This window comes from Dermacentor variabilis, chromosome 6 (assembly GCF_050947875.1).
Source record: "Dermacentor variabilis isolate Ectoservices chromosome 6, ASM5094787v1, whole genome shotgun sequence".
Classification (NCBI taxonomy): Eukaryota; Metazoa; Arthropoda; class Arachnida; order Ixodida; family Ixodidae; genus Dermacentor; species Dermacentor variabilis.
Window position 1 is genome coordinate 33,434,343 of NC_134573.1, and position 27,463 is coordinate 33,461,805.

A 27,463-nucleotide genomic window follows, 5' to 3' on the forward strand; every position below is an offset into this window, starting at 1 on the left:
TCGCATCGCATAGGTCCGCCACTCTGTGTGTAACCGTATTATTCTAGACGAGTGGACGCAACGCGTAACATTTGAGGCGTAAGCCTTACCTGGTCGTACTTACGTTCTACGAAATGTGCGTATCGACATGCGCGTGTCGGTCGTTACTCTCGTGACCTCAACACATGACTCCATCATTTCGCCGTCTTCCTTTTCCCTCTGGCCGTGTCCGCTTTCCACAGAAATGCCTTCAGCGTGGTTGAAAACGGAGCAACGCGGCTTTCGGCACTCAGGCGTAGCGTGGCCAAAGGCGAACGCACGACGTTTTGGCAGCGTTGCACAGCGTCTTTTGAAGACTTTCAAGTTGCGTCAGGGGCCTCGCATACGCCGCAATGAACGTGATGCCTGCTCCTATCACCAAACTGGGACTCAATGTTCACTGCTTCGCCTGGTTCACCGCTCCTGCAGCCAACGTTGCAGCATGAAGGCCAGTGCGCGCGATCTCGCCAAAAATTGTCCACGCCATCACACTGCGCCAGCAACATCGAGGAGACGTACGAGGAAAACTTGTGGCACAAGACGCACGGCATCAACACAGACACCGGGATTCCGGCACACCTAGGGAGAAGCGCATACAAAAGGAGCAAAGAAACTTCTCCGTAGTAGTACCCATACAAGGAGAGTGAGACTGTCAAAGAGCAAAAGCCCCCCTGTTCACTCTCTCGCCCCCGCTTGTACTCGCGCCTGCGCACTCAGGCCTGGCTATTTCTGAAATGAGACACTCGTGCAGCTCCGGCATGCCACCGGAGGGCACGCGTAAAATACACATCAAATCATGTTACGCCCAGGCCCTGAGAGCGCACACGCCATACGCTTCCGAGGGGAGCAGACGCGCTCATGGGGCTTCTGGCTCCTGCCACGCATTCATATGTGCCTATTATAATAAATAACTAAAGTGTTCAATGTGACCCTGTAAATATCAGCTATAGAGCGTTGCGCTTGTTTCCACTCGCTCGCCATCAGCGCATTGCTTAATTCTCGCACTGCAGCAGTGTCTATTTAGAACTTCAGTGTTTGCAGACGATCGAGCACAGCGCAAAGAGCATGACAAATATTTCATGTAGGCGGCTAGGTCCACTAATGTGGCGTCTCATAACTGAAGTTGAAAATAGAGAAGCATAAGCTCAGAAAGTGATCAAGCCCGTGCGATTCAACACCAGGATGCCTAGTGAAGCAGGGACAGCTAGAGCATTCAGCGCACGGGCATTGTCTGTCTCTACAGTCGATGTATTGTAATGAATGAAAACATCCAGGAACATTCAATTTACACCGACACCGCACGCAGTCTTCTCACGATTACGACTATTCTTCCATTCGGCAAAGATGCCAGCCGGTATCAGCCGAATATTGAAGAAAGAAGTGCTCAATGACGCGCACAAGCCAGCAGACACTTTGAATAGACTTCTTCCGAAGCTGGCAGACCGTCTAACATGAGAGAAAGCTCAAGGCATCGCTTCATCATCATCATCATCTTCTTCTTCAGCCTGGTTACGCCCACAGCAGGGCAAAGGGCTCTCCCATACTTCTCCACTAGCCCGGTCATGTACTAATTCTGGCCATGTTGTCCCTGCAAACTAGCTTTCTGCCGCCATCTGTTACGCTTCCCTTCCCTTGGAATCCATTCCGTAACTCTTAATGACCATCGGTTGTCTTCCCTCCTCATTACGTGTCCTGCCCATGCCCATTTCTTTTCCAAGGCATCGCTTACAGGACCGTAGATCAGCTGTACCGACTGTCCAGCGACGTACAATGCTCAGCGATTGGAAATTCAAACGCGACACCGGGACCGCGTGGCCGCCTGCTCTTCTTGCGCCACCGGAAAGTGCTGGTGGACTGCTAGAGGACCAAAGGCAGTCGCAATTCGTCACGAAGGCCCTCGATTTCAGCCTGGTGCGCCCAGCTCTCCACTGCGGCGAAACATTATGCAGATCCCACGCACTGTGGGAATCGATGTAAGCGGAGCTTTCCTTGCTGGATGCTTTGAGTGACGATAATTAGCGGTGATGTTTCCGGAGAAAGCTTAATTTCGTCAACGTGTAGTGTAACAAGAGAGTGGTGAGTTGATGTCAAACGTTACCTTGAGTGCACCATTCCTGTTTGTTTGCGCAGTAAACAGAACGTACAGGGAGAGGTGTTTGCGTGATGCGTTGTTGTGCGTCAGATTTAATACCCACTGAGAGGATTGAGCACCGTATGGCCTCGCATGGCACATCGCATCATGGCTGAAGTATTAAGCTTAAATTTGATTATGGAGCTATACGTGCCAAAACCACAATCGAATTATGAGGCACGCCGTAGTGGCGGACTCCGGATTAGTTTCGACACCATGGTGCTCTTTAACGTGTACCAAGCTCTAAGTGCACGTACGTTTTCTATTTTGCCACTGTCAAAATGCAACTGCTCCGGCTAGGATCAAATTCACGACCTCGAGCAATGCCACAGCGGCAAAGCTATCGCGGCCGGCATAGAAGTGTAGAGTTGGCGTTCGATTGCTTCCGCAGTGTCGCCTGGACCTTGCGGAGCGCTTAAATTAACGCGGTCCTGCTTCTGCCCACCCTACGTAGGTTGTGCGCTTGACATATTTACATGGTGTTTATTTTCCTGAAATAGCAGAAGCATACTATTTCGTACCTTGAACTTAAGTTTATCCAGTTTGCTATGCTTTTGAGGTGGGTTACCGATAATTACAGCTGCAAAGATGCTAATGCGGCGACACCCAGGGAGCTTCAGAGGGCATTCAGAGTATTAGACGGGAGAGACCTGCACACGACTTTCTCGGTTCGCCTTTTCGCTCTCCCTCGCAAGCAAGCAAGCAAGCAAGCAAGCAAGCAAGCAAGCAAGCAAGCAAGCAAAGCAAAGCAAAGCAAAGCAAGCAAGCAAGCAAGCAAGCAAGCAAGCAAGCAAGCAGCAGCAGCGATGTAAGCGGAGGTTTCCTTGCTGGATGCTTTGATTGACGATAATTAGCGGTGATGTTGACGACTAAAGCTTAATTAATTTCTTCAACGTTTAGGCTAACACGACAGTGGTGAGTTCAAGTTCAACGTTAGCATGCGTGCACCACTACTGTTTGTCTGCGTAGTACACAAAACACACAGGGAGAGGTGCTTGCTTGAGCAATGTTTGGCGGCATATTTTATAACCACTGAGAGGGCTCAGCGTTTTGATTGCCTCGCATGGTACATCGCATTGTGGCAGGAGTATTAAACTTGAATTCGATTATGGTACATTATTATGGTACATTAAAATGAAATTAACCTAATTTCTTTCTAATCTGAGCTTCTGTGTAGTCTGTAGGTAGGCGGAGCCACACAGTGCTTTCGTTCATTTCTCTTTATCGCCGAGCTCGATCGCAGTATTTTGTTTGCTCGTGAATGCAAATTCCACTATTTCTTACTTCAAGATGAAGAGCATGACACTGTCTCACTTGTGACTTCGTCAACTCGCTTCTTAAACTCTTCGCAGAGCAAGAAATAAAGGAAACACAAAGCAAAATGTCTTTCTCACTGAACAACGTACGATCAATTCTATTCACGCAGGTGCATGTCGAGAGAAACGCTGCAAGCAACACATGGGCACAGCTGCTGCGTGGATCATCAAATAGAAAGCGAGCACTTCTTTGAGCGACAGAAGGAGCAGACGGCGCGCCGGCGAGTGTTTCTCTTTGGTGCTGACGTGCAACGACAGCCACTAGCCCGGGCGTGAGCCGCTCTCGCTCGAAGCGGCTTTGATGTGCCGGACAAGCATGCGCGTGTTCCTGTCTCTGTTCGCTTTGTGAGCCCTGCGTGCCGCGGACATGACATGCCGCTCCTGCGAGCGGTTCAAGTCAAGCAGCCACTGACCGGGAAACGGATATGCCGACGAACGACGTCTCTCGTGCCTCCGTAGTCGATGTCGCCGTTCCCAAGGACCCCCTACGGTGCGTACTCCTGTGAGCGCAGTCTCATATTTTCCGTCCTCTAGTCACCGAGGCGACACACTACTTAGCAGAGCTTTCACTGGCATCAATGTTAGAAATTTAGTGAGAATTTCGCTGCGTTTACTAAGTTTTCAGTCATGTTAACGAAAACATTTCCTTTTTAAACGATATAGCGACTATCTAGCGATGTGAATAGCTATTAACTTGCCCTGTTCGGGAATTCCTCCGCTGACTTTGACTAAGTTGAATGCCTCATCCTCATTACAGCGCATAGATATGTATCGTCTTCATTTGTCGCTGCCTTCAGAGGGATTCCTGCCTCTGAAGTCAGCCATCTGGATGAACTGAAGCTAATTTTCGTGAATAAAGTAAGAACTTTAGACCTGACACAATTTTAGGAACTGGGGAGATTTTTCTCTTTTCACATTTGGATAGTTAACATCTGCCAGCCGAAGGTAACCCAGACATACAACGATTAGTAAAGAAGATGTCTAGGGGAAACTAGAACATCAAGAAGACAACATTTCGGCCAGCTTGTCACCAACACCGAGAGTTGTTAGGTAAACAGAGACTGTTTTTACACCTTGACCAGGGGCGTAGCCGGGGGGAGGGGGGGGGAGGGTTATTGGGCTTCAACCCCTCACCGAAATCGTTTCGTGTTGTCATGCACCGCTGACCTAAACAAACCCCTGACGCTGGAAATCATTCCGAATTTTGTCTAGAATTGCCTTTTCACGCTCGAAAAGGCATTTGAGCGCGACCATTGCGAAATCGGGCTGGATTTCGCGGCAAAGCCCATGCACCGGGAGTCACATACCGCAAGGAGCCCCGTCCGAGCACAGTTTCAAGGGCTTTTTGATGGCCAGCGGGCTCGTCGCGGCATCTCGTGGAGACGGCGGAATCTGCGGACCGCATGGATTTCAATCCTGAAACTTTATAGGTGTAAAGTTATCACAAACGTTTGTTGAAAAGGGCGCATTGACATTTCCAAAGTCGGGATTTAAATTTTAAATTCCTGAAATTTGTGGGTTTATTGTTGATATAAAAGTTTGACGTCAAAGGTGCATTGACTTTCTTAAAGGCGCATATCGGACTATACAATGAGACAAGCCAAATCAACAACACTACCTGGCAAGTTGAGAAAGCACGGAGCGAGGTCTTATGAGACAGAGGGTTGTGGTGGCTCGCTTTTGCCGTTACGTAACAGAAAATAATATCAGCATATTTTTTTTCCACTTGCGCCAAACCAACCATGTCAAGACACTAAAAGCCAAGGTAACTATATTCATGCGCATTTTTCTACTTTGACTTTTATTTGCGAGGACACATTGAGCCTCTTCAATTTTTGTTTGTTGTTCTCGCTACCCGCGGTTTGCCGGAGCCCGCAGAGCGCATGCGTTTTCCTCGTGTTGCCCGAACCATCGCACGAAGCACTTTGATGCATGTTCGTTTTTCTCTGGCCGAGTGCATTTTCACCTGGCAAAGTTTTGGACGCTTTCTGGCTAGCAGAAGAGAAAAAGAAACAATGCATTGTCGCTCGCCGTCATCACTGCGGGGCAGGGTTGACAGATTTGGCGATTTTTCGCCAAATTGTCCACGTTTAGACGCTCCTGGCGACCGAAAATCGTGTTTGGCGACTTGGCTATTTATGGCTGCTTTTGTAGGTGGTAATTGGCATAGGTAGTGGCCGAATTACACTCCCCCCCAACGCCCCCCTCGAAGCAGCAACCAAAAACGTCAGATCTTCAAGGCCACGCTTTTGGGCCTTGAAAGCTCCGGAAGCAAATTTAGGAGCCGAAAATATATCATAGCCACCACATGCTCAGTGGGCCTCTACGACTTATCACCTTGGGCTGTCCAGTACTGCCCGAGATGCTTCATATTCAACGCTCATTGGCTGGAATCAACGCCTCGAGCATTTCGGGAGTGTCATTGTCGGATAATTGAACTGGCCCAAGCAGCTCCCTCCGAGTAACAGGAAATAACCAATCTTATAGGCAATGCTTTTGCGTCCATTGAATGAAGGAAGCAGTAGGTGATCTAATATCACCCCAGCGACGGTTACCTCTGTACAAAATCTCGAAGACCATAATTCTTCGAGTCAGAAAAGACTGCAACAACCAAAAACATGTTATGGCAGCCATGACATTACAGGTGCCATTGTCTACGTGACTATATGCGACTGCGTACCAGGGAGAGGAAAACGCGTGTGACGTCATAGAGTTCGCACGGTAACGTTTAACGTGAAGTCAGCGGCATAGATCTAATATAACCATCTGTGCAGGGACCGCGTTCAGCAAGTTTATTCTATAGAAACTGGCGATACCACTTCGGCTATGAGAAAGCACCGCAAGTGTGTGGCAGAAATTATCAAAGACCTTCAGTTGGTCATACATTATGATAAATGACGATACAATAATATGTGATAACTACTGTTTTGTTCTGTTATTTTTATTTGTCATCAGTGCAGCAGGAAATTAAAAGTCCTTCTCGTCTGTTCTTTATTTTCGCGTTAAAAATGGGCAAATGTTCGTTTGTTGCAACGTGGCTAGATCAAGCAATTAAAGCTTTTGCCGTAGTTGGCGACTTTCTTGGCTACTTTTGGAATTTTTCGGCTAGTTATTGTCCCAAAGATTTGGCAGCCCTGCTGCGGGGACTCGACGGATCACAACGCGTTCGCCTGAGTGCACTCTCTCCGGAAAATTTTGTCTCACCGGTGTAGGATACCGAGCATTATGCGTATGCTTCTTTGTGGACCAAGTGTCTCACGTTTTCTTCCCTATTCTTTCGATAGCCACATTAGGTGCCCAAAGTAGGCAATCGGTTGTGGCCAACATGGTTTCCTTTGCGTTTTCTCATTTCCGTGACCCCGCCCCACAATAGCAAGAAAGGCATCGTTGCAAGGCAGAAAATTTGATTTTGCAGTGAAAGTTCGATTTTATTACTTCTTTTGCCGAAAGTAATGCACCGCGGGACCCTTCAGTTGCCGGGTGCTCATATTATTGTGATAGCAGTTATATGGACAATCCAGGCGCATTCCTGCCGTCACCACCGCCTTCATGTTCCGTAGAAAGTCCAGGGGCGGTAACATGGTGGCTGCTCGCCACATGCTGTATGTGCGAGTGAAAGCGTAAGGGGGGGAGGGGGTATGGGTGAGCCGACGATTATGGCTCAGTATTGTGTGCGCAAGGGAGAAAAGCGGGGAGGAAGCGCGCCACCTCCTGTCGCGCGCGATACATCAGGATAAATGGAGGTAAAGGGGGGCTGTGGTCTGCGAATCTGTGGCTGCGCAACATGTGTATTTGCCTTGTTTCAAGCATTACATGCAGTGACTTTTTCTTAGACAAGTAAATTTCTTGGAGACTTATACCGGTATTTAAATATCTTGTTGCGAGGTTTTGTGTATATTTGCAGTGAACTTTGCTTCCCGTGGCACTTTTTTGCCATTTAGCAAGCTGTATCTTCGCATTTGTATATTCCATTTTATCTTCGCATTTCTAATGTACGAGGACGAGTCAAATCAAAATGAGCCAACCAATCCCGCGCAATAATTGTTCTGTTCGTTATCTGCGAGACATGTGCATAGCCCACAGGCTTCTCTCATTTAGAAAAGCGACAAGCACGTGTGAAGGTACATGCTATTTAATGCTCTCATGCACTGGGTTGAACATGGTTGCCTCACATAATGGACGCTGCAAAAGTTGAACAGCGCGGTATCGCTAGGTTTTAACAGCTGAAGGTGTTTTCCAAAAATAAATTAGTTGCCTTAAGGCTGCCGTCTACGTTGAACATTGCATTTCATTGGCTACTGTGAAGCATTGGAGCAAACGGTTCAGAGAACGACGTGAAAGTTGCAAAGACGATCCATGACCGGGCCAAAGCCACTTCAATCACCCCCAACACAATCGCAAAGGCTGGTGACCTGATTAGATAAGAACGGAGGATAAACGTCGATGAATTGGCATGGCGTGGGATCCTCAGTCATAGTTCGGGTCACACTATAATTCATAAAAATCTCGGTTTTCGACTCTTGTGTACGCAATGGATGTCCAAGATTTTGAATTACTGCCAGAAGACTGAGAGGTTCGGCACTGCCTTGGCTCATCTAATCCGGTATCACAACGAGAGTGACGACTTTTTTTCTGCAATTGTGACCAGGGTGGAATCATGGTGTTGCTACTACGAGCCTGAAATATGACGGCAAAGCTTGCAGTGAAACATTTGAATGCACTAGCCCCAAAGCAAGCAAAGGCCATCATTTCTGCCGGAAAAGTGGTGTTGACCTTTTTTGTTCGATCGTCAGGGGCCATTATTGATCAAATTCGCTAAACCTGGCGAGACTATCAATTGTTTCCGATAATGTGAAACGCCGGATCGGCTGCGTGTCATAATCAAAAACAAACGACGTGGAAACATTAAGAATGGTGTCATCTGGCTCCACGACAATGCCCGTCCCCACGTCGCTCATGTGGGTAATACAAAACTTGCAAAGTTCAAGTGGGTAACGCTGCACCATCCGCCATACAGTCCGGGCCTGTCACCTTGCGGTTTCTACAATTGGGGCAACTGAAGAAACAGCTCGGAGGAACCAGATTCGTGTCGGACGATGACATGAAAGAGTCAGTTACAGCGTTTTTTAAACAACCCAAGGAGTTTTATGAGACGGAAATCTTGCCACTCGTTAGTCAGCGGGACAAATGTGTAAATGCTCATGAAGACTACTTTTAAATAAAGTACCCCGTTCGCCATATATTTGAATTGGCTCACTTTCATTTGACTCGCCCTTGTATATTTTCCGGACTTTTTCTCTGCTAAATATAAAATAATTATATGTGCTTTCTCGCGACTATAACTTCGCTGCAATTACAATAGACGACTGGTGGCAGCATTGGGGACGATACATTTGAAAAACAGACAACAACAGTCAGATTTTCTTTGGCCGTTGCATGTGTACAAATATGTAAACAAGGTTCTTAAATGACAAAGTTTCGTTAAAATATTTGTTTTCAGCTTGTTCATTTGATGGCTTTAACATTTTTCTTATCAGCGGCATGTACTGCTTTGCTGGTTTCAAATTGATATAGTTTTAAAGTTCGTGCGATATTTTCATTACATAATAAAATGGATAGTCTAAAGAAGCTCACGATCTCATCAAGAACCCAAAATAGCATGCTCACACAAAGGTTGGTTCGGGAGACGGTACAGAACAGCAGCCAACGTCCGCACAACGTGTGCGTACTTCGTGACTGCGTATGGATAATATCGAGATTCTGCGGAAGTTTTGTCTACAGCGGCTGCATATTCCTTGCAAAATATTAAGTTTGCCATGCTCGGCTCAAGTTGACGTCTACACAATGTAAAGCATTCGTGATTTGTAGAGAACAGTTGTACGCAAATGACAATGGTTTTAGCGCAGTTTTACATTTAGAGCAAGCATAAGACAAAATACCTGAGATAATATGGCAGGGTATAAGGCTGAAAGCAAACTGAACCCTTGCGGCACATATGCCCTATGGCCCCAGGGGCATTGCCCCGTACATGCCGAGTGCACATACCCATTCGGCCCGGTTGCACATAATTTCGACTTCACAATCATCGCGATCAGCCTGCCAAGAGGGCGAGATACCGCGCCTGCGCTCCCGGAAAAAAAGTGGCTCTCCTTGCGGAAGAATGTTTCGCCTTTTAGCGGCACTTGCTTAGGGCACAAGAAACATGGTGGGTAACGTAGCTGGTTTGAAGACGCCGTTTCTCTGCTGTAACAGGTGGCGGCCACACTGGGCCCTCAAAGCGAAGGCTCCCTCAGAGTAATGGAAGGCACCGGGACTTGCAATCAAAATGAGGAAAAAATAGGTGTGCTGTCACAGGATGTTTAAGTCCGCAGGGCGTCTGACAGAAGACCAGTGAAAACGGGTCAGTCTCAGTTGACACCGATCGAGCGCACGCTCCTAGTTCGTCGTCTTCCTCTGCCACATTTGACCGTGCCGGCGCCGATAATATCCAGTACATTCACTCCCCGAAGAGATAGGAGAAATCCTGCAGACCTAGGGAAAAATAGCATCGGCGGATCGCAGCGATGTTTAAAAGGCAACTCCGGCGATTTTTGATGTAAACATATCTCGATGAAATTCTCTGGGTACATTCCTCTGAACACTTTCGCCATGTCCTCAAGAAAGCAAGTTTGAGAGTTTAACATATTTTTTTTACAAATGAATTTTAAAAATTGCCACGGAATGCGCCCCCTTACCTCCTCCTCAGTTAACAGGCCACATTGTGTATGATGTCAGGAGTGTTCAATACAGGGCATGCTGGGAATATGCAGGCGACAGCGAGGAGAGCGTCGATGAGTGGACGATCGTGAGCTAGTGCATGGCGTGAGAAGTTGCGTTCCCTGTGGACAGGCAAGGGTTGGGAGCTAAGTGATGCTGGGTTGCTAGCTGCAAGAACTTCAGCCCTCGTATGCACACGCAGTTTGAGCAGATGTCGATCGCGTTCCGCCGGCGTTAAGCCTTTATGTCACAGTCGTGCGCCTACTGCAGCCGGATCTGAGCGATTGACCTGAAGCTAATTAAGCCATCAGGATGAAGAAAACTCCTTCTGTAGTTCAGTTTTGACCAAACCGCTTTGAAGTAAACCATTCCTCATTTCATACAGTGCACAAACTAAAACAGAGAAGGGGCGACGCGGAGCAGTATCGACATTGGTACGTTGCTGTTTTCGACGGAAACCTGCCAGCCTTACTCGCCGGTACTTCCCTGAATTAAATGCGATTGCGAATATGGGTGCATCTTTAATAATAGCATGCAGACTCATTACTTAGCTTTCGAGGTGCACTGCTTGCCTCGTATACTGAATGAGCAGGAAGCGTAGGTGCCTTCGATACAGCAGTGTAAACGACCGCCTCGTTCAGCTGCCAACGGTGTCAGTAGTGGCATCGGCGTTTCCGCGAGAAAACTGCACGTTTTCTAAATGGACTATCATACGCACAAAGCCCTCATCTGTGTCTACATTACAGAACATATTGTGTGCACGAAGATAATGCGAAGAATGACAAGTAGGCAGCATAACAATGCTCCCGTACTACGGTCTCCAGCTCGCTGTCGTCGAAGGTGTGTGGTCGCTCATATCAGCGTGATTCAATGCAGTAGTGCTTTATGCACAAAATCTGCCTGTTTTGATATGTTCGAACATTAACTTATGTCACCAGTGAGGGGCTAGCAATGTATCTCAAGCGAACGACGAGTGATCGCTGTACCTGCCAATGTAAACAATGCACTGGTCGGTGCTTCGACCTGCCAGAGGCGTTCTTACGGGATACAAATGTGAAAAGTCGAGCTCCACATATTATAGCGAGCATGCGAAACGCTTCCCTGAGAAAAGGTAAAACACCTACAGGAGCAAGCAGCACGTATAAAACCAGTGTTTAGGGCTACCCTTGGTCATCATGTTGCCGCACAACACGTATAGCGCATGGGCGCTGGCATGGGCGCATGGGGTGGTGGGCAGAATACGAACAGCAATTTATGGCTATTTAATTTGTCAGAATCATATCTGTCAATATTTGACAGATCCGAAAAGCTAGTGCAGCTGACATTGTCACCCGAAAGTGTGGCGCGGTCACGAATCAGCTGAGCGTCTGCTGTTCATTGATTTTGTTCACCCAGTGGGCGAGACCGGCATGTCTTGCTCGCGTTCCCCGCTTGGGACACTGGTGACAACATGAAGAGGTTCACATGACTGCTTGGTCACATTTTGGTTTAGTTCTTGTGGTTCTTTAATTGTTATTTAAAATTATTTTCGAATTTACCCTACAATTCTACTATCAGACGCCTGACAGGGCGACTCTGGAACCTAAATATTCCATTCCCTTGAATTGGTAAAAAAAAAATCGCGGGAGCAGCCCTTTAAGCAGTGCTGCATGTTTCGCGCCCTCAGCCACGGTGAACAGAAGACGGCTCGAACGGCTCCATGATGTAGTTCACGGGCGACGTTTGCTGCAGTACGCGGTAGGGGCCGTGGTAGTTCGATATAGATTTAGTGGCTTGGCCGGGAGGAGTGGTCGGGACTGGAAGCCAGAGAAGCATTCCAGGGTAATAGCTAGCACTAGGAGCGCAGCGTCATAGCGAGGTTTTCGGCACCACTGATCTCGGGTGATGAAGAAGCGAGCGAGTTGGCGACATTCATCAGCGTAAGTAGCAGCTTCTGAAAAAGGTGTCACTTCACAAGCGTCTGGACGGTAGGTGAGAATGGTGCCCATGAATTGGGTAGGCTTTAGTCCATAGAGAAGAAAGAAAGGAGAGAAGCGGGTGGCAGTTTGCGCAGAAGAGTTATAAGCGCAAGTGACCAGTCAAAGAACCCTCTCCCAATTGCAGGGATCGCAAGATACATACATCGCAACCATGTCGACGAGCGTAGGATTGAAACGTTCCGTCATGCCGTTAGTTTGATGATGGTAAGCGGAAGCGGTGCGGCGAATGATGTTATAATCGTTTAGCAGTGCCTCGATAGTGTTAAAAATAAATACGCGGCTACAGTCACCGTAAATCACGTGGTGCACCGTGTCGCAGAATTAGGTGGCAATGAAAGAAGGAAGCGACAGCTTTCACAGTGTAAGCCGACAGTGCAGATGTTTCGGCGCACTGTGTCAGGTGGTCTACGGCAACAATGATCCACCGGTTACCATCAGTAGGGCTTAGAAGGGGGCCTTAAAGATCAATGCTAACGCGCTCGAATGGTCTGGCAGGACAGTGAAAAAGTTCTAGGGGACCTGCGGAACTCTGAGGAGGGGTCTTGCGGCGTTGAGACTTAGCGCATGAACGTACTTACTGGAGAAGCAATCTGTATACGTGCTTCGCCAGTAATATCGGAGAAGAAGATAGGAGTCTGTTTTGTAGACGCTAGCGTGGCCGCATTGGGGGTCATTGTGAAAACCTGCGCAGATGTGTGAGCGCAGATGACGGGAAATAATGACGAGCCAACCATGGCCATCGGTGAGATGATTCCGTTGATACAACATATCTTCGCGGAGGGCAAAGTGTTGTGCAGACGACGAACGGTGCGAGAGAGAGACTAATGTGAGCGGAGAGAAAGGAAGTCAAGCAGTGAAGAGATCCAGGGATATTTACGCTGCTCGGGCGGCATGTTTTTGAAGGTAAGCGCTGACAAATACCAGGTGGAAGTTATTGAACAAGCAAGGTCAGAAGGCAGTGGAGAACGGGATAGGGCGTTGGCACGTGAACGGCATCCAGAGCGATAAATGGCACGTATGTCATACTCTTGAAGGCGCAAAGCCCAAAGACCAGTGGTGTCTTTCAAGGACGATAACCACCATAAGGCATGGTGGGCAGTTACGACGTCAAATTTGACGGCCATAAAGGTAAGCACGAAATTTGCCTACTGCCGAAGCAATGCCAAACATGCATTTTCTGACACAGAATAGTTTAATTCTCGTTTGCTTAGGGTACGACTGGCAAATGCGACAACGTATTCGTCAAAGCCGTATTTGCGTTGGGCGAGAATGGCACCAAGTCCGACACCATCTAGCATCCGTGTGGATCTCAGTAGGCGCATTGGGATCGAAGTGGCGCAGTACTGGAGGTGACGTGAGGAGCCGGCGGGGCCTCGTAAATGATGCACACATGTGTGCACAGCGCAAAAGACGAGGACAGAAGGAGGAACACAACACAGGCGCTGACTTCAACTGATCTTTATTTGCGAAATCGCTAGAACTATCTACATGAGCAAAAGTAATGAAAAATGACTTCTGCATTATGTCCCACATGACCCCTATCGCATCAGAGCCGGATACTTCGTTTTTGGTGAAGGCAATAGACGGCATGCTGAAGCAAACGTCACCCAGCCGTGGTATCTTGTCTTAAATGATTTTATGTGTAAGCTGTTCTTGGTGTTTAGAGATTACGACGCAGTTTTCAAATTCAGTCACAATGGCAGTCTCTGCAGTGAATGCCAAGATGACCTAGCACGGTGGTGTAAACATCCTAAAAATGCTCTTTTAATCGCCTATTTAAACATCTGCCTGTTAGGCCAACGTATTTCTTTCCGCAAGTCAGGGTAACAATGTAAGCCACATCTAGGGCGCATGCTCCAAACCGCTTCCTATCGTTAGTAGTGCAAATATGTCGTCGTGTGGCATGAGCACTCACACGCCTACAGAGCACTGATAATTTTTCCGGGGCAGAAAAAACAACTTTAACACCTAATTTACTCTCTATCTTCTTCAAGCGGCGCTATATCTTGTGCAAGTAAGGGAGCACCGCGACTGGCTTATTGTCTCTGGCAGCGCAGACAGCTGGTACTTTGTCTCCCAGCTTGATTTTCTTTATCTTTTCTGCTACTGAGACTAGCAAAAGCAAGGGGTACGCAGCATTTGTTAGGCGGGAGGCCTGCCCAAATAGACTGTGCGATAGAGAATGGGAGGAAGACTTATTTAGGGCATTTGGGAAAAAATATTTACCGTGCCTTGTTTAACCAGCTTGGAATGGGCATCGTCCTCGTCTTTTACGCTGTGCACATATGTCGATATTGAATCACCAACCCGCCCAAGATTCCACCTTATCTCGCAAATGAATCGTCACACTCAGAATTCCGAGCCGAGAAGTCAGACGTGCCAGCAAGAAGCTGCATGAAGGGGGCGGTGACCGAGGTGAAATTATGGAAGAAACGCCGGATATAGGAAGACAAACCTAGTTCCTATGAAGTAGTAGGCTTGTAGAACTCAGCAACGGCGTGAAGTTTCGCAGGACCTGACACAATTCCCTTTCGAGACGACGTGGCCTAGGATCGTAAGCTTACGGGCATCAAAATGAATATTTTTGTATTTGCGTCCCCGCTGACACGAGGCACGCAAGAATTTGCTCAAGGTTGGGGAAATGCGATTCGGAATCTGTAGAAAAGAAAAGACCACAATGTTGTCAAAGTAGCAAAGACATGTGTGCCATTTACCACCCCTGAGAAAAGTTTTCATCCTCCTCTCGAAAGTGGCAGGTACATTGAAGAGGCCGAAAGGCATTGCAATGAACTCGTTTAATTCATCAGAAGTTGCAAAAGCAGTTATTTAACGGTCCACTTCAGCCAGTGCCCGGAGCGCGAATAGATCGAAGAGAACTCAGCTCCGTGAAGGAAATCCAGCGCGTCGCCGATGCGCGCTTGATGATAAACATTGTTGCGGGCAATCTTGTTTTGCAGGCGGTAATCGACGCAAAATCTGATTGAGCTACCTTTTCTCCGCACCAGCACAATCGCAGACGCCCAAAGACTGTGTGAGGGCTGGACACCTCGTTCCAGCACGTCGTCAACGTGTTCGTCAACGACACAGCGTTCGGCTGTGGAAACACGGTAAGGACGCAGGCGCAGCGGAGCATGGTGACTGATGTCAATACGGCGAACTACCGCGGACGTGCTCCCCAAAGAAGGTTGGCCCAGGTCGAAAGAAGTGGAGAAACGTTCAAGAAGTTCAAAAACTTGACTGTGTTGAGCTGGCTTAAGCGCGTCATCGACGGTACGCAAGAAATTATTTGGGGAACGTGAAGCTGGTGCGCCAGCCGAAATGACAGCACCGAGAGGCAGTGGTGCCTTGTCGGAAGATAGGCTAAATGGAAGAATGACGTCAAACGTGTTGACAAGCCCCACATTCACCCTGTAATAGAGTTGAAGGAAAGGGTAATGGATTGCACACAAAAATTGTAGAGGAAGCATCGGCGACTATAACCCCGGCAAACTGGAGTGGAAGATTCCATCGAAGAGCACCATCATCACATGGTGTTAGAAGATCAGTTGATGAGGATACAGCTGCGCATGAGGTCGGTTGAGAGCGACAGCGCAAGTGAAAAGATCAGTGACACGCGGCAGTTGAAAGGGAGGTAGGAGCTTCTTAGCAACTTGCGCCTGGGTCACACGATGGAGCGACAGGTATAGTGTGGAAGCAGGCTCAATAACACATGCCACAGTAGATAGACGACAAGCCATGTTTTTTTCGAATGTATTGCTGAATCTGCGGCAGTAAACAGGAATGATAAGCACCCGAAGCACCAGGGTTCCAAGGTCGAGAGGTCCGCGGATCTCAAGCTGGTACGACTGGTAGAAAGGCGCTGTTTGCGCGGTTCATCGTATCTGTCACAAAGCTACGACGCAAGAGCAACTGTCACACGGCTTTTGGCCACGAGCGTATAAAAGGGATCGTCTATGCCTTTCACAATATGCCTTATTTTCTTTTATTTATTTATTTATTTATTTATTCATTTATTTATCGTATCGGCTGTGGTCTAGCACGCGTTCACGCGCAAGAGGTCGATGACGTCCTTAACGTACCTCGTGAAGAGGTCGACCACGCCAATGGTGTTCAGTGCGGAGTCTGCGCACAGCAGGACGGCCCAAGAACGAAGTGAGCGTCTCTGTGGAAGCTGACCAAATTGTAAAATGGGCTTCGTGGTTTCTGAACCATAGATTCACCAGATCGGTCAGATAAAAGATGGCGTTGATTAGCTTGGTGTGGTCATCACACTGGTTATACGCAGTAACGTGTTCATACTCTGCAAGCCGTCCTCCACGTCATGATCGACTGTGCCATTTAAGATCGCAGGGACGCGCTGAGGTACAGCACCAGAACACACGACAGCCGTGGGGGCGGAAGCGGTTTGGGAAGGGCCGCCGTCATCGGTCTTTGCGGAGGCAGTTAATAAACTACGGCTTCGGAGCTCCAGGGCGGTAAACACGAGCACCCAGCGATTCCAGCAAATGCCACGGAATGTTCCTCTAAGTCCGCAGGGCGCCTGACAGAAGACCAGTAAAAAGGGGAAGTGTCAGCGGGACGCCGATCGAGCGCGCAATTTTAGTTTGTCGGCTTCCTCTTGCACACTTCACCGTGCCGGCGTGGATAATCTCCAGTACAGTACTTACGAATTCGCCCAGTATCATGGCTTGTTCGTTGTCAATAAAATACCTTAAAAAGCGATATGCCAGCAATCTGTTGTTATCAGGCGCTGTGCGACTTCGTACCACCAGCGCGGATAAATTCTGGCTGTGCTACACTTCCCAACTCCTGTGGCTGCAATACGGTGAGTCTTAATTAATGCAAGGGAACACGCATGGCACGGAACCAGTCATATAGCCTTGTTCAGTGCCAATAACGACGCGTTCAAGTCAAAATACAGTATTACGGGAGAGAGTGCAATGCTTCTAGCGGCAGCCGGCAGCCACAGCCGGTACACATTTCAAGTCGTTGTCAAGAATGAAACCCTCTGTGCTCTGCTACCAGGTATAAGCATTAGTTCAATCCTTCGCTTATACCCTGAAGGTAAAACAAATCATTCACATCAGTATTTTACATCACGAGAATCGCCGCCACAAAGTTACAAAAATACCAGTAAGTTCGATTCCCATGTTCCCGGGTCGTGCATGGCATACCGTCTACTCATGCATGAGTTCCAGCGCTACAAATCATATACCACTGGTTTCTGCTTTCAACTTCAGCCACAGTGCGTCGCTGCCTGTCGTCTGCGAGGCTATTATTCCGCGTTCTCACGACTTCGCTTTTATGACCATCTTGATAGTGCATTCATCTGAGCTAGGGCAGAGTCGAGCAAGTTCCATAAGGTATGCCAACAGCCATAAGAGGAGTGATACCGGCAGCCCGCTAAAATGCCCTGGCAAACTGAAAATACGAACACGTCCCACTGACTGAGCCAGCAACCGCCCACCAGGGCGTCATTATGTAGATCAAGTATAACGGCAACGCACCTTTAGCAGCCAACTGTACGCAGCGAATTCCTCGGGCGCCCTTTCGCAAGATCTCAGCAAAGGGCAGCCAAGGCGATGGCAAGAAATCTCTCAGAGGCGTATGTCACAACTTCGGTGCGCAGCTGGAAAAAGTCTATTCGCGCTTTAGCTTCTGCCACTAACTACGCCCTCTGTGGGGGCGATTTGTGAGCTCTCTGACGCGTGTAGACCTTTATAACAAGCGCAATTTCTGTTGGGCAGTTTAAGCTAGATCACACATGTTCAATGATGCACCTGCTTTTTCCCTGGTACTTTAGATCCCATTCTATCGGCGATGTTTTATTAAAATATTTTTGAACCCACGAGCCGTCAGCCTTTTAGCGGCGTAGTTATAATGATGAACGAATGTTTTAAACGTTCCCTTAAACACGGGAATATAGCGTAGGCGTGTGCATCATGGATATCACAAGGCCACGAAACGACGCGGGTATCCGTTGATGTTTCCAACAGTGGCAATTTCTGCAAAACTCACAGTGCCGGCAGATTTTCTCTCAGTGATCAAAGAACGCCTGGACACACGCCCTAAGGTGACGATATCGTGCTAGTACACGCTTTATCTCCTGCGTTATGACTGAAAAATTAGAATAAATAATTTTCTCGACGCACTACGTTCCGAAGAATGCATTGCTCTCCACAAAATACCAAGCTTCTGGCACAGTACTACAAAACAGTAACATCTCTCGCCTCCTTTAAACGCAATGCCCACTAATGTTGCGTTTTGCTTATCGGGCATGACAGTAAATCCGTTAAGAAGCTTATTTGTTTCTCTCTCAACAAATAATGTGTACAGGTACGTACAACATGTGGTTACAACGTACGCTGCCCAGCCGAATATGCGCAAAGGCGGCAGTTTTAGAACTGTGGAGGCGCGACTTGAAGTGCGAGCGATGCGTGAAGGCTGCCAACGGGTAATTCAAGCCCACATATCTCGTGCGCTGCGTGCTGGAGAGTGCGTAGCTGCGGCGTAGTATGCGGGATGCATTTTTCCACTGTACTTGAGGCGCGGATATCTCATGTATATTCTTTACGTGCGGAGACGTAAACAAAGGAACTAACTATGCATTTGCTAAAGCAGCGCAGAAGGAGACCAATATGGTAACCAGCTCTTGCTGATACGAAGCGAACAAGAAGCTGGTATGAGTGAATAAGGTACGACAAGTCCCTTCCATGCGCTCACCACTTGAAAAGCCTGCTTCTGCGGCTTTCGAAAGCTCTCCTTTTGCGACTCAAGCAGCACTGACCACAAGCCGTGTAGCATAATCCTACATTCATTCTTGTGAACAAGCCTATACTTCTGCAGGCTGTCGCAACTCTGTCGCGGTGAAAACTCGCTAGCCTGACGGAGCGTGTGGTGCCGTATTGTCATTCGAACGTAGCGCGCAAACGCAAACACCGACAGCCGCGGTCGTCAGGCAGCGAAGTCGACATTCAACGCTTTTCGCGTGCGTTTGACGCACAAGCCGTGGAACTAAGGACACCTGTAGAAGCCCCGGAGAGCGGTATCTAAATGTAATTTCTTCACTTGCACTCCGGTGCTATGTATGACGTTGAGCTGTGCTACTGTGACGTAGTAAACATTTACTGCCTTAGGCCACTGGGAAGTCTTGGTTCCTTTACACTGTTATGTTTCTCGTAACGCAAACGACACTTAGTGCATCTAAGAGATCAAAGCGGAGTTGCTGGTGTTAGACACATCAGGCGCTAGCACTTTGTGAACACGATCGGTGTGGAATAGTAACAACGTCATGGTCTGATATTGCAGCGCGCTGACTGCGCTTCAGGCAAAGGGCGCTGCAATTTTTTTTTGCTGTTTCATTTATTTTTCTTATTTTTTTGCCACACTCACGTGAAGGTTTAGTGGAATGCTTATATCGCATGGCAGTACGTGGTATAAAATAATAAAAAGATCACATCCAAAATGACACCGTTTATCTGGATGGCAGAACATGTCAGTAGGCCTGCTTAAATCACGGGAACATATTGTGACTGAACCCAATAAGTTGCCCATTATTATTCCGGCAAGAAACTCCATATGGCTGAATTTCAATTTCAGTCTCTGCCAAAGTCTCGGCTTCAGTGGCGTGCTTAGCGTGCTGGCACAGCAGCATCGAGAATAAACACTAATTGAACATACTTAAGAGTTTGTGGGCTGAAATTTAACGCTTTTTCATTGGGTAACTAATGGATGCTTGACAACCTGCGTAAGCAGGAAAACACACGTGAGAGTCCGTGAGTCCTTTGGTCGAGCTTCCGCATTGCTTGATGGCAGCCATCATAAAAAACGATGCATCGACACCAAAAAGATCAACGAACCGAATGATATCGCAGAAGTCATTCCGTCCGTTGGCGAGCGATCAGGCGAGCAATATGCTATGGCATTTGAACGATCAAAGAAAGCTTTGGCAGTTTAATTATTTATTTATTTATTTATTTATTTATTCTTTTGTTGCTGCTTTCTTTTCTACGTTAGGAGCATGGGATGGAAGGCAGCGCTAGAGCCATCTACCCCAAGATGCCAAATTCATAGCTCAAGCATCAATAAAAAGGAAACTCTATGATGAAAAGACTATTGGTGCGCCTAAGCAATTGTTATAATGTGTAAATGTGATAGCATTGCTTCTCGCTGAATGTGTGGCTAAGCTATACTGCTGAGATTAGTGTTGCGGCAAAATGTTGTTGAATTTAGTGCTATTGAGTTATTAGTGTTGCGGCAAAATGTTGCTGAATTTACTGCTGTTGAGTTATGTTTCCCAGTGGAATGCTACTGTTTATGAGGTCGCAACAACGCAAGACGCCAAAATGGCCACATCAACGCGCTATCGTTAAGGAACCTGTGTCGCAGAAAATCCGGTGTCGGCGCCTGCACTGGCGGACTTGTCCGTGAGCGAAAATTTCCGTTTATATATAGGTATATGTAAATGCCACGCCTTGTTATATTACATGCTATATATACGGGTTTCATTGCCCCATCATTCTATCACTAAAGTTGCTCAAACCTTTGCCTACATTTTTGACGAAGTTATTCCCCCGAATAATAGTAGTAATAGTATGAAAGCCCACAAACAAGTCATGAGAGGAAACACCGACAGCGCATGCCTTTTGCGTTAAATCTTCTGTGCTGTGCTATGTGCTCTCTCTCCCTTTCCGCCTTCCCCAACTTTCATCTCCCCCATCCCTCTCCCATGTGTAGGGTAGCAAACCGGTTTAGCTAAACTGGTTAACCTCCCTGCCTTTCTTTCTCCACTTTTTTCCTTCCTTCCTTCCTTCCTTCTCAGACTTAAACATTGAAAGTTTGAAAAAGCAGAAACCTGAAAATAATGTAATTTTTTTTCACTTCTCGCGGCTGTGCTCTATCTCCGGAGTCAACTCAGCAAGAGTCCGCGTTTATACGAGAAAGCTCGCCGTCGTGCATAGTGTTCGCCACCAGCGTTTCCCAGCATACATTGCGGTTACATAAGCGAAAGTTGCCGGGATGCTTGAGTAGCAGTCAAGAATTTTTTAATGCTATGGCGTTCCACACTTAAAGGTGCAGGCTAAGCGTCTTCCACGTTGCGCGGTCTCTTGGCAGAGCTTTATTGGAGGAGTTCTCGTTAAAGTAGTGTTTCACGCTCATTGCATTAAGCGTTCTTTCTCGATGACACCACTTCGCCTAACAATGGCAGTGCTTTTCCGAATGACATCATGGTGTTGACACTACATTTCTTCATCGGGTTCGTAGGCGAAAGCCATCTCACACTCTAGGGGGATGTCGTAGTCGTTGTGCAACGGGTACCTGAAGCGCGTTGCATATTGTTTGTCGTAGTCGTCCATGGGCTTAGGCGACGGCGTCTGCGGGACCATGTTGGTTGACCGTAGCATTTCCTTGCGGTCGAGTTAGTATCGCTGCGTTGTTATGGTATCGCACTTCGAAGACAATTGAATGGCGCCTCCGGCCGTGTTTTGCTTTCTCGCCTGATGATGTAGGCGCGGGCGATCCAGCTTCGTACAATAAGGATTCCACAGCGCGGACAGTGGCGACCGCTCCTATCATGCGCCGCCTAGTAAATCGCCCGCCAGGTAGAGCCTAGCCGTGTAAACAGCCTCGAAGTTATTCATCACGGTCGCCTGTTGCAACGGTTCCCCACTGTAACGGTGGCACAGTGATTAGCGCGCTCCGCTACGGAGCGGCATAAGTTGGCGGTGGAGCAGAGGATTGAATCCTAACCGTGGTCAATCAGGGTTCAAGTTATGTCTCCTTCTTCTGAAAATAACACGGCCACAGCGAGGATTCGATCTCGTGCCCCACTGCTAACTCTCCGTAGCGGTGCGCGCAAACCCCTGCGTCACCATTGCATTGCGCAATGGAGCAATGAGAAAGCAACGGAGGTTGCTTTCGCAAATCTTTTCTATTGAGAGACTCGTAGGTCTGCTGCATTCGCGTACGCTTTGCTCATTTCTCCTGAGAATGGTTTCGCTCCATCACTTCACCATGTCCGACGAAAAACAAAGCGACACAGTTCGCTAACACACCCGTCGCCCACAGTAGGTACCTGAATTTGGCAAACTCTCCTCGTTGTAGCTTTTGGAGCAAAACAAAGCACCATGGAAAAAACACGCAGGATGCTTGTAGCGGTGTGTCGCCGCAGGATCTTGTTTTCAGACGAAGCGTAGCGCAGCGTCAGCGATGCTCCTTGCAATCTTCAGCCACCGGATCACGGCTCAGAATAAATGCACGCGGCACGAATGGTGCATCGTAAGCCCGGAATTACAGTTCCGGCATGGTCGACCATCACAAACAGTTCGGGAATTCACTATGACGAGGGGCAGACGAACATGACTGACACGACTCGGCCCGGTTTGAAGCGCGGGCAGCCATCTTCTCCGTAGTCTGGAGGGCGCGCCCATTGGCGGAGGCTCGTCTGCGTGCGCCTTCGAGGGGCAAATGCCGCTGCCTTCTAAAGTTTTACCCAAGTAGAAAAGGGGACGCGTCTTCAAATTATACCACGAAAACTACGAAAAATAACAGGCGAATTATTGCAAGGCAATGACGTAGGACGGGACGGTTTTGGTTTCGCAGCTGGCGCTGCGAAATTTCAACAGGAAAAAGCCTAATATCAAATTCTTAAACGTACAGACAACTGGTTAGACGAAGTTCTCGTTAGGTTGATTAGGGCCTAACTAGGGCCAAAAAGTAAACAATATCTGTTGAATGTAGAAAAACAAGTTTACAAGATAAGCAAATACAATACAGTTGGCGACAAAGTATGATGAATTTAATTTTTAAAGGTTACCGAATTCACTCATATAGGTCGTTGACCATCACGTCGGTAAGATACCGATTATCAATGCATTCCATTAAATTGGAACTGCAAGCATGGGCAAAATATAATGGCATATGGGGAGAACTCGAAAATTGCTTCAGAATCATAGGCGTCTAGACGGCAACTTATTTGTTCTTTATGGTGTATTGAAATATCCAAAGGAAAAAGAAAATTGTTACATATGGCTTTTTTTAGATATTACCAGAACTTATGACAACGTGAACCGCAACATTTCGTGGAATATTCTGGAATGCGTAGGCGTAAGTAACAACTGTATACAGTTTTTGTGAGAGATTTACCTAGTTCAGTTAAGTTCAGTTTTATTTCCTTAAAGACCCTTTTGATAGGGGTATGTTATAATGAGTGGGTACAGTTGATACTGCAACAAAAACACAGGTATTCAGAAAAGCCGTACAAGAACGCTACATTTTCGCAATTGCATAAGAACAGAAAGAATGACGCGTGAAAAAAGCAGGTTATATTTCAGCCAAAAAAGACACATTTTTGAAACACGATGTCGGGCAAGTGATTTCAGCGACATGGTGGTAAAGGGCGTTCCAGTCTGATGTTGTGCGGGAAAAAAAAAAGACGAAGAAAAAGAGGTTTTGTGGGAGCGTGGCAGTAAGACTTGTAATGGGTGCGCAGTTGGTAGTGATATGCGCGCGGGTGGTATGATATATCGCTCGAGAAATAGGGAACTGTAAAATAACTTATGAAAGAGGGAAAAGCTGGCTGTAGCGCGGCGACGTGCAAGAGGCTGCAGATCAGATTTTGCTCTTAAAGATGATACGCTTACGTCATATGAGTAGGATGAATGGATGTATCTGACGACATAAGATGTTTTAAATCGTGTCTATAATTCTACAAGGGCCGCACATGGGCGTATCTCCCATTCCAATGCGGAACGAGGCCTTTGTCAACACCACCGCATGCCAGAAGTGGCATAATACTGTCGCCTCAGAACGGGAAAAATTTGAAGGCACTTGTAGCTTTACGGATAGATCAAGAGTATGAAGATGACGCTTAGGGATGTTGGAAGAAGGCCACTATTTGTCTATCATAACTTTAGCCACGATACGAAGCTTTCTTGCAGCGCCACTGGCGCAATTGGAACTTGTCAGGATTCCAGATGGGCAGACCGGGCTGCTTCGTCGGTGATGTCATTACCAGCAATGCTGGTATGTCCAGGGAGCCACTGATATATCATCTCATCCCTTTAGCGATAGCTTGATGGTGGTATTCTCTCATCTCATATGTCAGCTGCTCATGAGTCCTCTGATATAGGGCAAAATGCAGACTCTGCATTGTTGTCTTAGAGTCGCAAACTATGACTTATTCCTGAGGTGTCTCTTGCATGGGATATTTTACAGCAGCATGCAAGGCAACAACCGTTGCCACCGTTGATGTTGTCATGTTTGACAGTTTGAGTTTGAATGTACTTTTCGTAACCGGAATGACAACGGCACCTGGAGAGCTGGTAGGCAGGGCCGAACCATCGGTATAGATTTGTATTCGGTCTGCGTATGCCTCATTGGTTAATAACGGCGTCATCTGTTTCAGAGTTATTTTTGGGTGATCGGCCTTCTTTACATCAGAAATACTTTGGTGCACTTGAGGCTGTTGGAGACACCACAAGGGAAATGAAGGTCTTGCTGGTTGTGTGTACCTTGAATAAAGACAATCTGGTTGGGTAATGATAACTTAAGAAAACGTTGTACGAGGCCTCTGCGAAGGCAATAACGCCAAGTTATGATCAGGCACGCGACAGAGAGCACGGGTATGCGCCCTAAGACAATCCACAGCAACATGTATTTCTATGGCATTATCTTTGGCGAGCATGATTGTTGCAGGTGTTGATGTGCAGCGAGGAAAAGCAAACCAGGTGCGCAATGCTTGGCCCTGTAAGCTCTGCAGTGAGCGAACATTTGATTTCCACATAATGGACAACACTGGTAGGCTGAAGCGTAGATATCCTAGGAATCTCCTAGGATCTATGCAACTAAAACATGGGGCGCACAGACATGTCCCATGTTTTCCCCTAGATTAATATCAGTAACCGGGCAATCGACGACAGTTTTCCCTTCAGGTACGTGCAATGAGGGTTCTAGGGAAGACTTAAGTCCATAATTGGACATAAAAATCGATTAGTCTTTCCGTAAGTGATAGTGTGTTCAATAATGGCGATACGGTATGCTGTCACAGGTCTAAGTGTTGATGCAATCAATGGAGCTTTGTCGGTTGATACACTCAAGTCTTGTGTGTGAAGGTACGCTGATGTCAACGTTGCTGCCCGCTGCAATCGCGCGGGCGCCTGCAGGCGAGTACCCGCAAAAGCCGAAACGCAAATGCCATCTACGTATACCGAGAAGTAGATTGTCTTACGTAAAACTTGAAGTAGTCCAGTGAGTGTCACAGTGAAAGTGAGGCTCAGTTCTCCTCCGTGAGGCACGTAGCAGTACGTGTGAAGTTCTGCTGTGGGGCCATCTTCTCTTTGTACAAAAAAACAACCGGCGAGTTATGTAGTCAGATAACCAGCGAAGCATGCGGCCGCCTATTCCACAATTCTCCACGGAGCTGATCATGGCATCATGCGACACGTTGTCATACCCACATTTCACGTCGAGAAGGAGCGCAACTGATATGCGCTTACGGCTTTTTTTTTGTTGCACAAACATTATGAGGTCAGTGACGCTATCAATTGAGGAATTACTGCGAATAAAGCCTGCCATGGAATGTGGATAGCAAGTAACATGTAAACATGGTAGCATGTAACGCTCGAGATACCATTCTAGACATGTAAGGACCATCCGTTCCATCACATTTACGATGTAGCTAGCCAGAGAGATAGGGTGATATGCAATCAAGTCCATTGGAGATTTTCTTGGCTTTAACAATGGTACCAGTCGACCTAACTTCCATTGCCGGGGAACCGTAGCTATATTCCATGAGTTGTTAAAACTGTTCAGAAGCGCTCTTCTTGCCTCTTGTCCAAGGTTAACCAGGGCAGCATAGGTGACACCCTCAGGGCATGCAGAGGATTATGGTTTAGAAACCCCCAGGGCAGCTTCGAGTTCTTCCATGGCTTAAGACACGTTGATTTCTGCTACCCGAGCCACAGGAAGGTCACTTGCATCAATGTTCGTGTTGACAGGCCCGTCAGTGACTCTCGCACAGAATTCGCTCACCGCACTAAGCTCAGTTTGGCCAAGATGGAGGGCCAAAGCTGCAACTAGGTGTCGTTGTCCTAGGGATGACCGCAGACCACCCACTGTCCTCCAGGTATGGGAAATCAGCTAGCGAGGATACAGCGATTCCTAATCCCTTCCATTGTTCACCCTCTAATTCGTCTATACGACGCTGAACACTCTTCTGAGTGCATCGTGCGTCTTCAAAATCATAAATTGATTTAGTGCGTCTGCATTGTCTTTCTGCACGCTGCCGAATCACACGAAGGCTCTCAAGATCAATGTCAGAATCAGTTCGGTTCGACAACAGCGATAATGAATACTTCGCAGCTTTCATTGCTTCTGCGATGGTGTCGTCGACGTTGAAGGCAAAATCTCGCTGACGCGCTTGGCCCAAAAACGCAGTAAACATTGTCCAGTCAGTGCTCTTCAGGACAGCACGAGAGAAAAACTGAGTGATTCCATTAATATTTATGTACGTGCGAATGTGATCACTGCCAAGATTATTGATGCCGCAAAACCATTTTCCACGTGAAGTTAAGCACCGAGGTATGAAGGTCTAGTCCAGGGACCTGCTATACGTAGGGTTCCGCAGGATACGTCGGGCTACCATCGTTCATGATGCCGAGGTCAGCATCACGGGCAACCACGGCACAACATTCCGCCCCCTGGAGCGTATCTTGGTGCTTCCCCAAAGTAAGTTTTGCGCATTGAAGTTCACAGTGATGACCTAGGGGGCTTCAGTTTCCTTTAATTTGTATTTCAGTCTTTCACAATCAAACCGCCTTGATATAGGGAAATGTAACAACCAAGAAGCGTGAAAGACACTTGCTTTCTTTAAGACGCGCAGGCATACGTATTCTTTGTAGCCAAGAGACTGAATAGTGTGCGAAACATATGTCAAGTCCGTCCGGATGTAAATGAGGACGTTCCTCCCATCGTCACGTGTTGGAAAAGCAAAACCTTTGTAAGCAGATAACCTGTCTGGAGTTTATACGTTCGGTTTTGAAATCGCAAGTATGGTAAACCGATTCTTTCAGACACATTGGCACAAATCCGAGAGGTGGGACACAATGCCACTGGCATATTCCATTCAAATTCGTACTTCTAACTTCAAGGCGAAAAGAAAGTGTTGAGCAAGCCATAGTACTTATGTGATCAGTAAAACGAGAACAAGGTGAAAGCCGGAACCATTCATCAAGTGGACCTGTCTTCTTCAAGGTGACGTATGC

At 47.5% G+C, this 27,463-nt stretch overlaps 1 protein-coding gene across 2 annotated transcripts in view; it reads left to right on the forward strand.

Annotated features, from left to right (window-relative positions):
• Nucleotides 1-3,664: 3,664 nt before the first annotated feature.
• LOC142584714 (solute carrier family 41 member 1-like) overlaps nucleotides 3,665-27,463 on the forward strand; it is a 448,191-nt gene continuing 424,392 nt past the window's right edge. Inside the window, exon 1 of one of the 2 annotated variants that reach the window (XM_075694932.1) lies at nucleotides 3,665-3,955. In XM_075694932.1, coding sequence (XP_075551047.1) covers nucleotides 3,891-3,955 — 65 coding nt within the window. In that variant the 5' untranslated portion in view covers nucleotides 3,665-3,890. The remainder of the gene's footprint in view (nucleotides 3,956-27,463) is intronic. The other variant, XM_075694925.1, reaches the window with a different exon arrangement.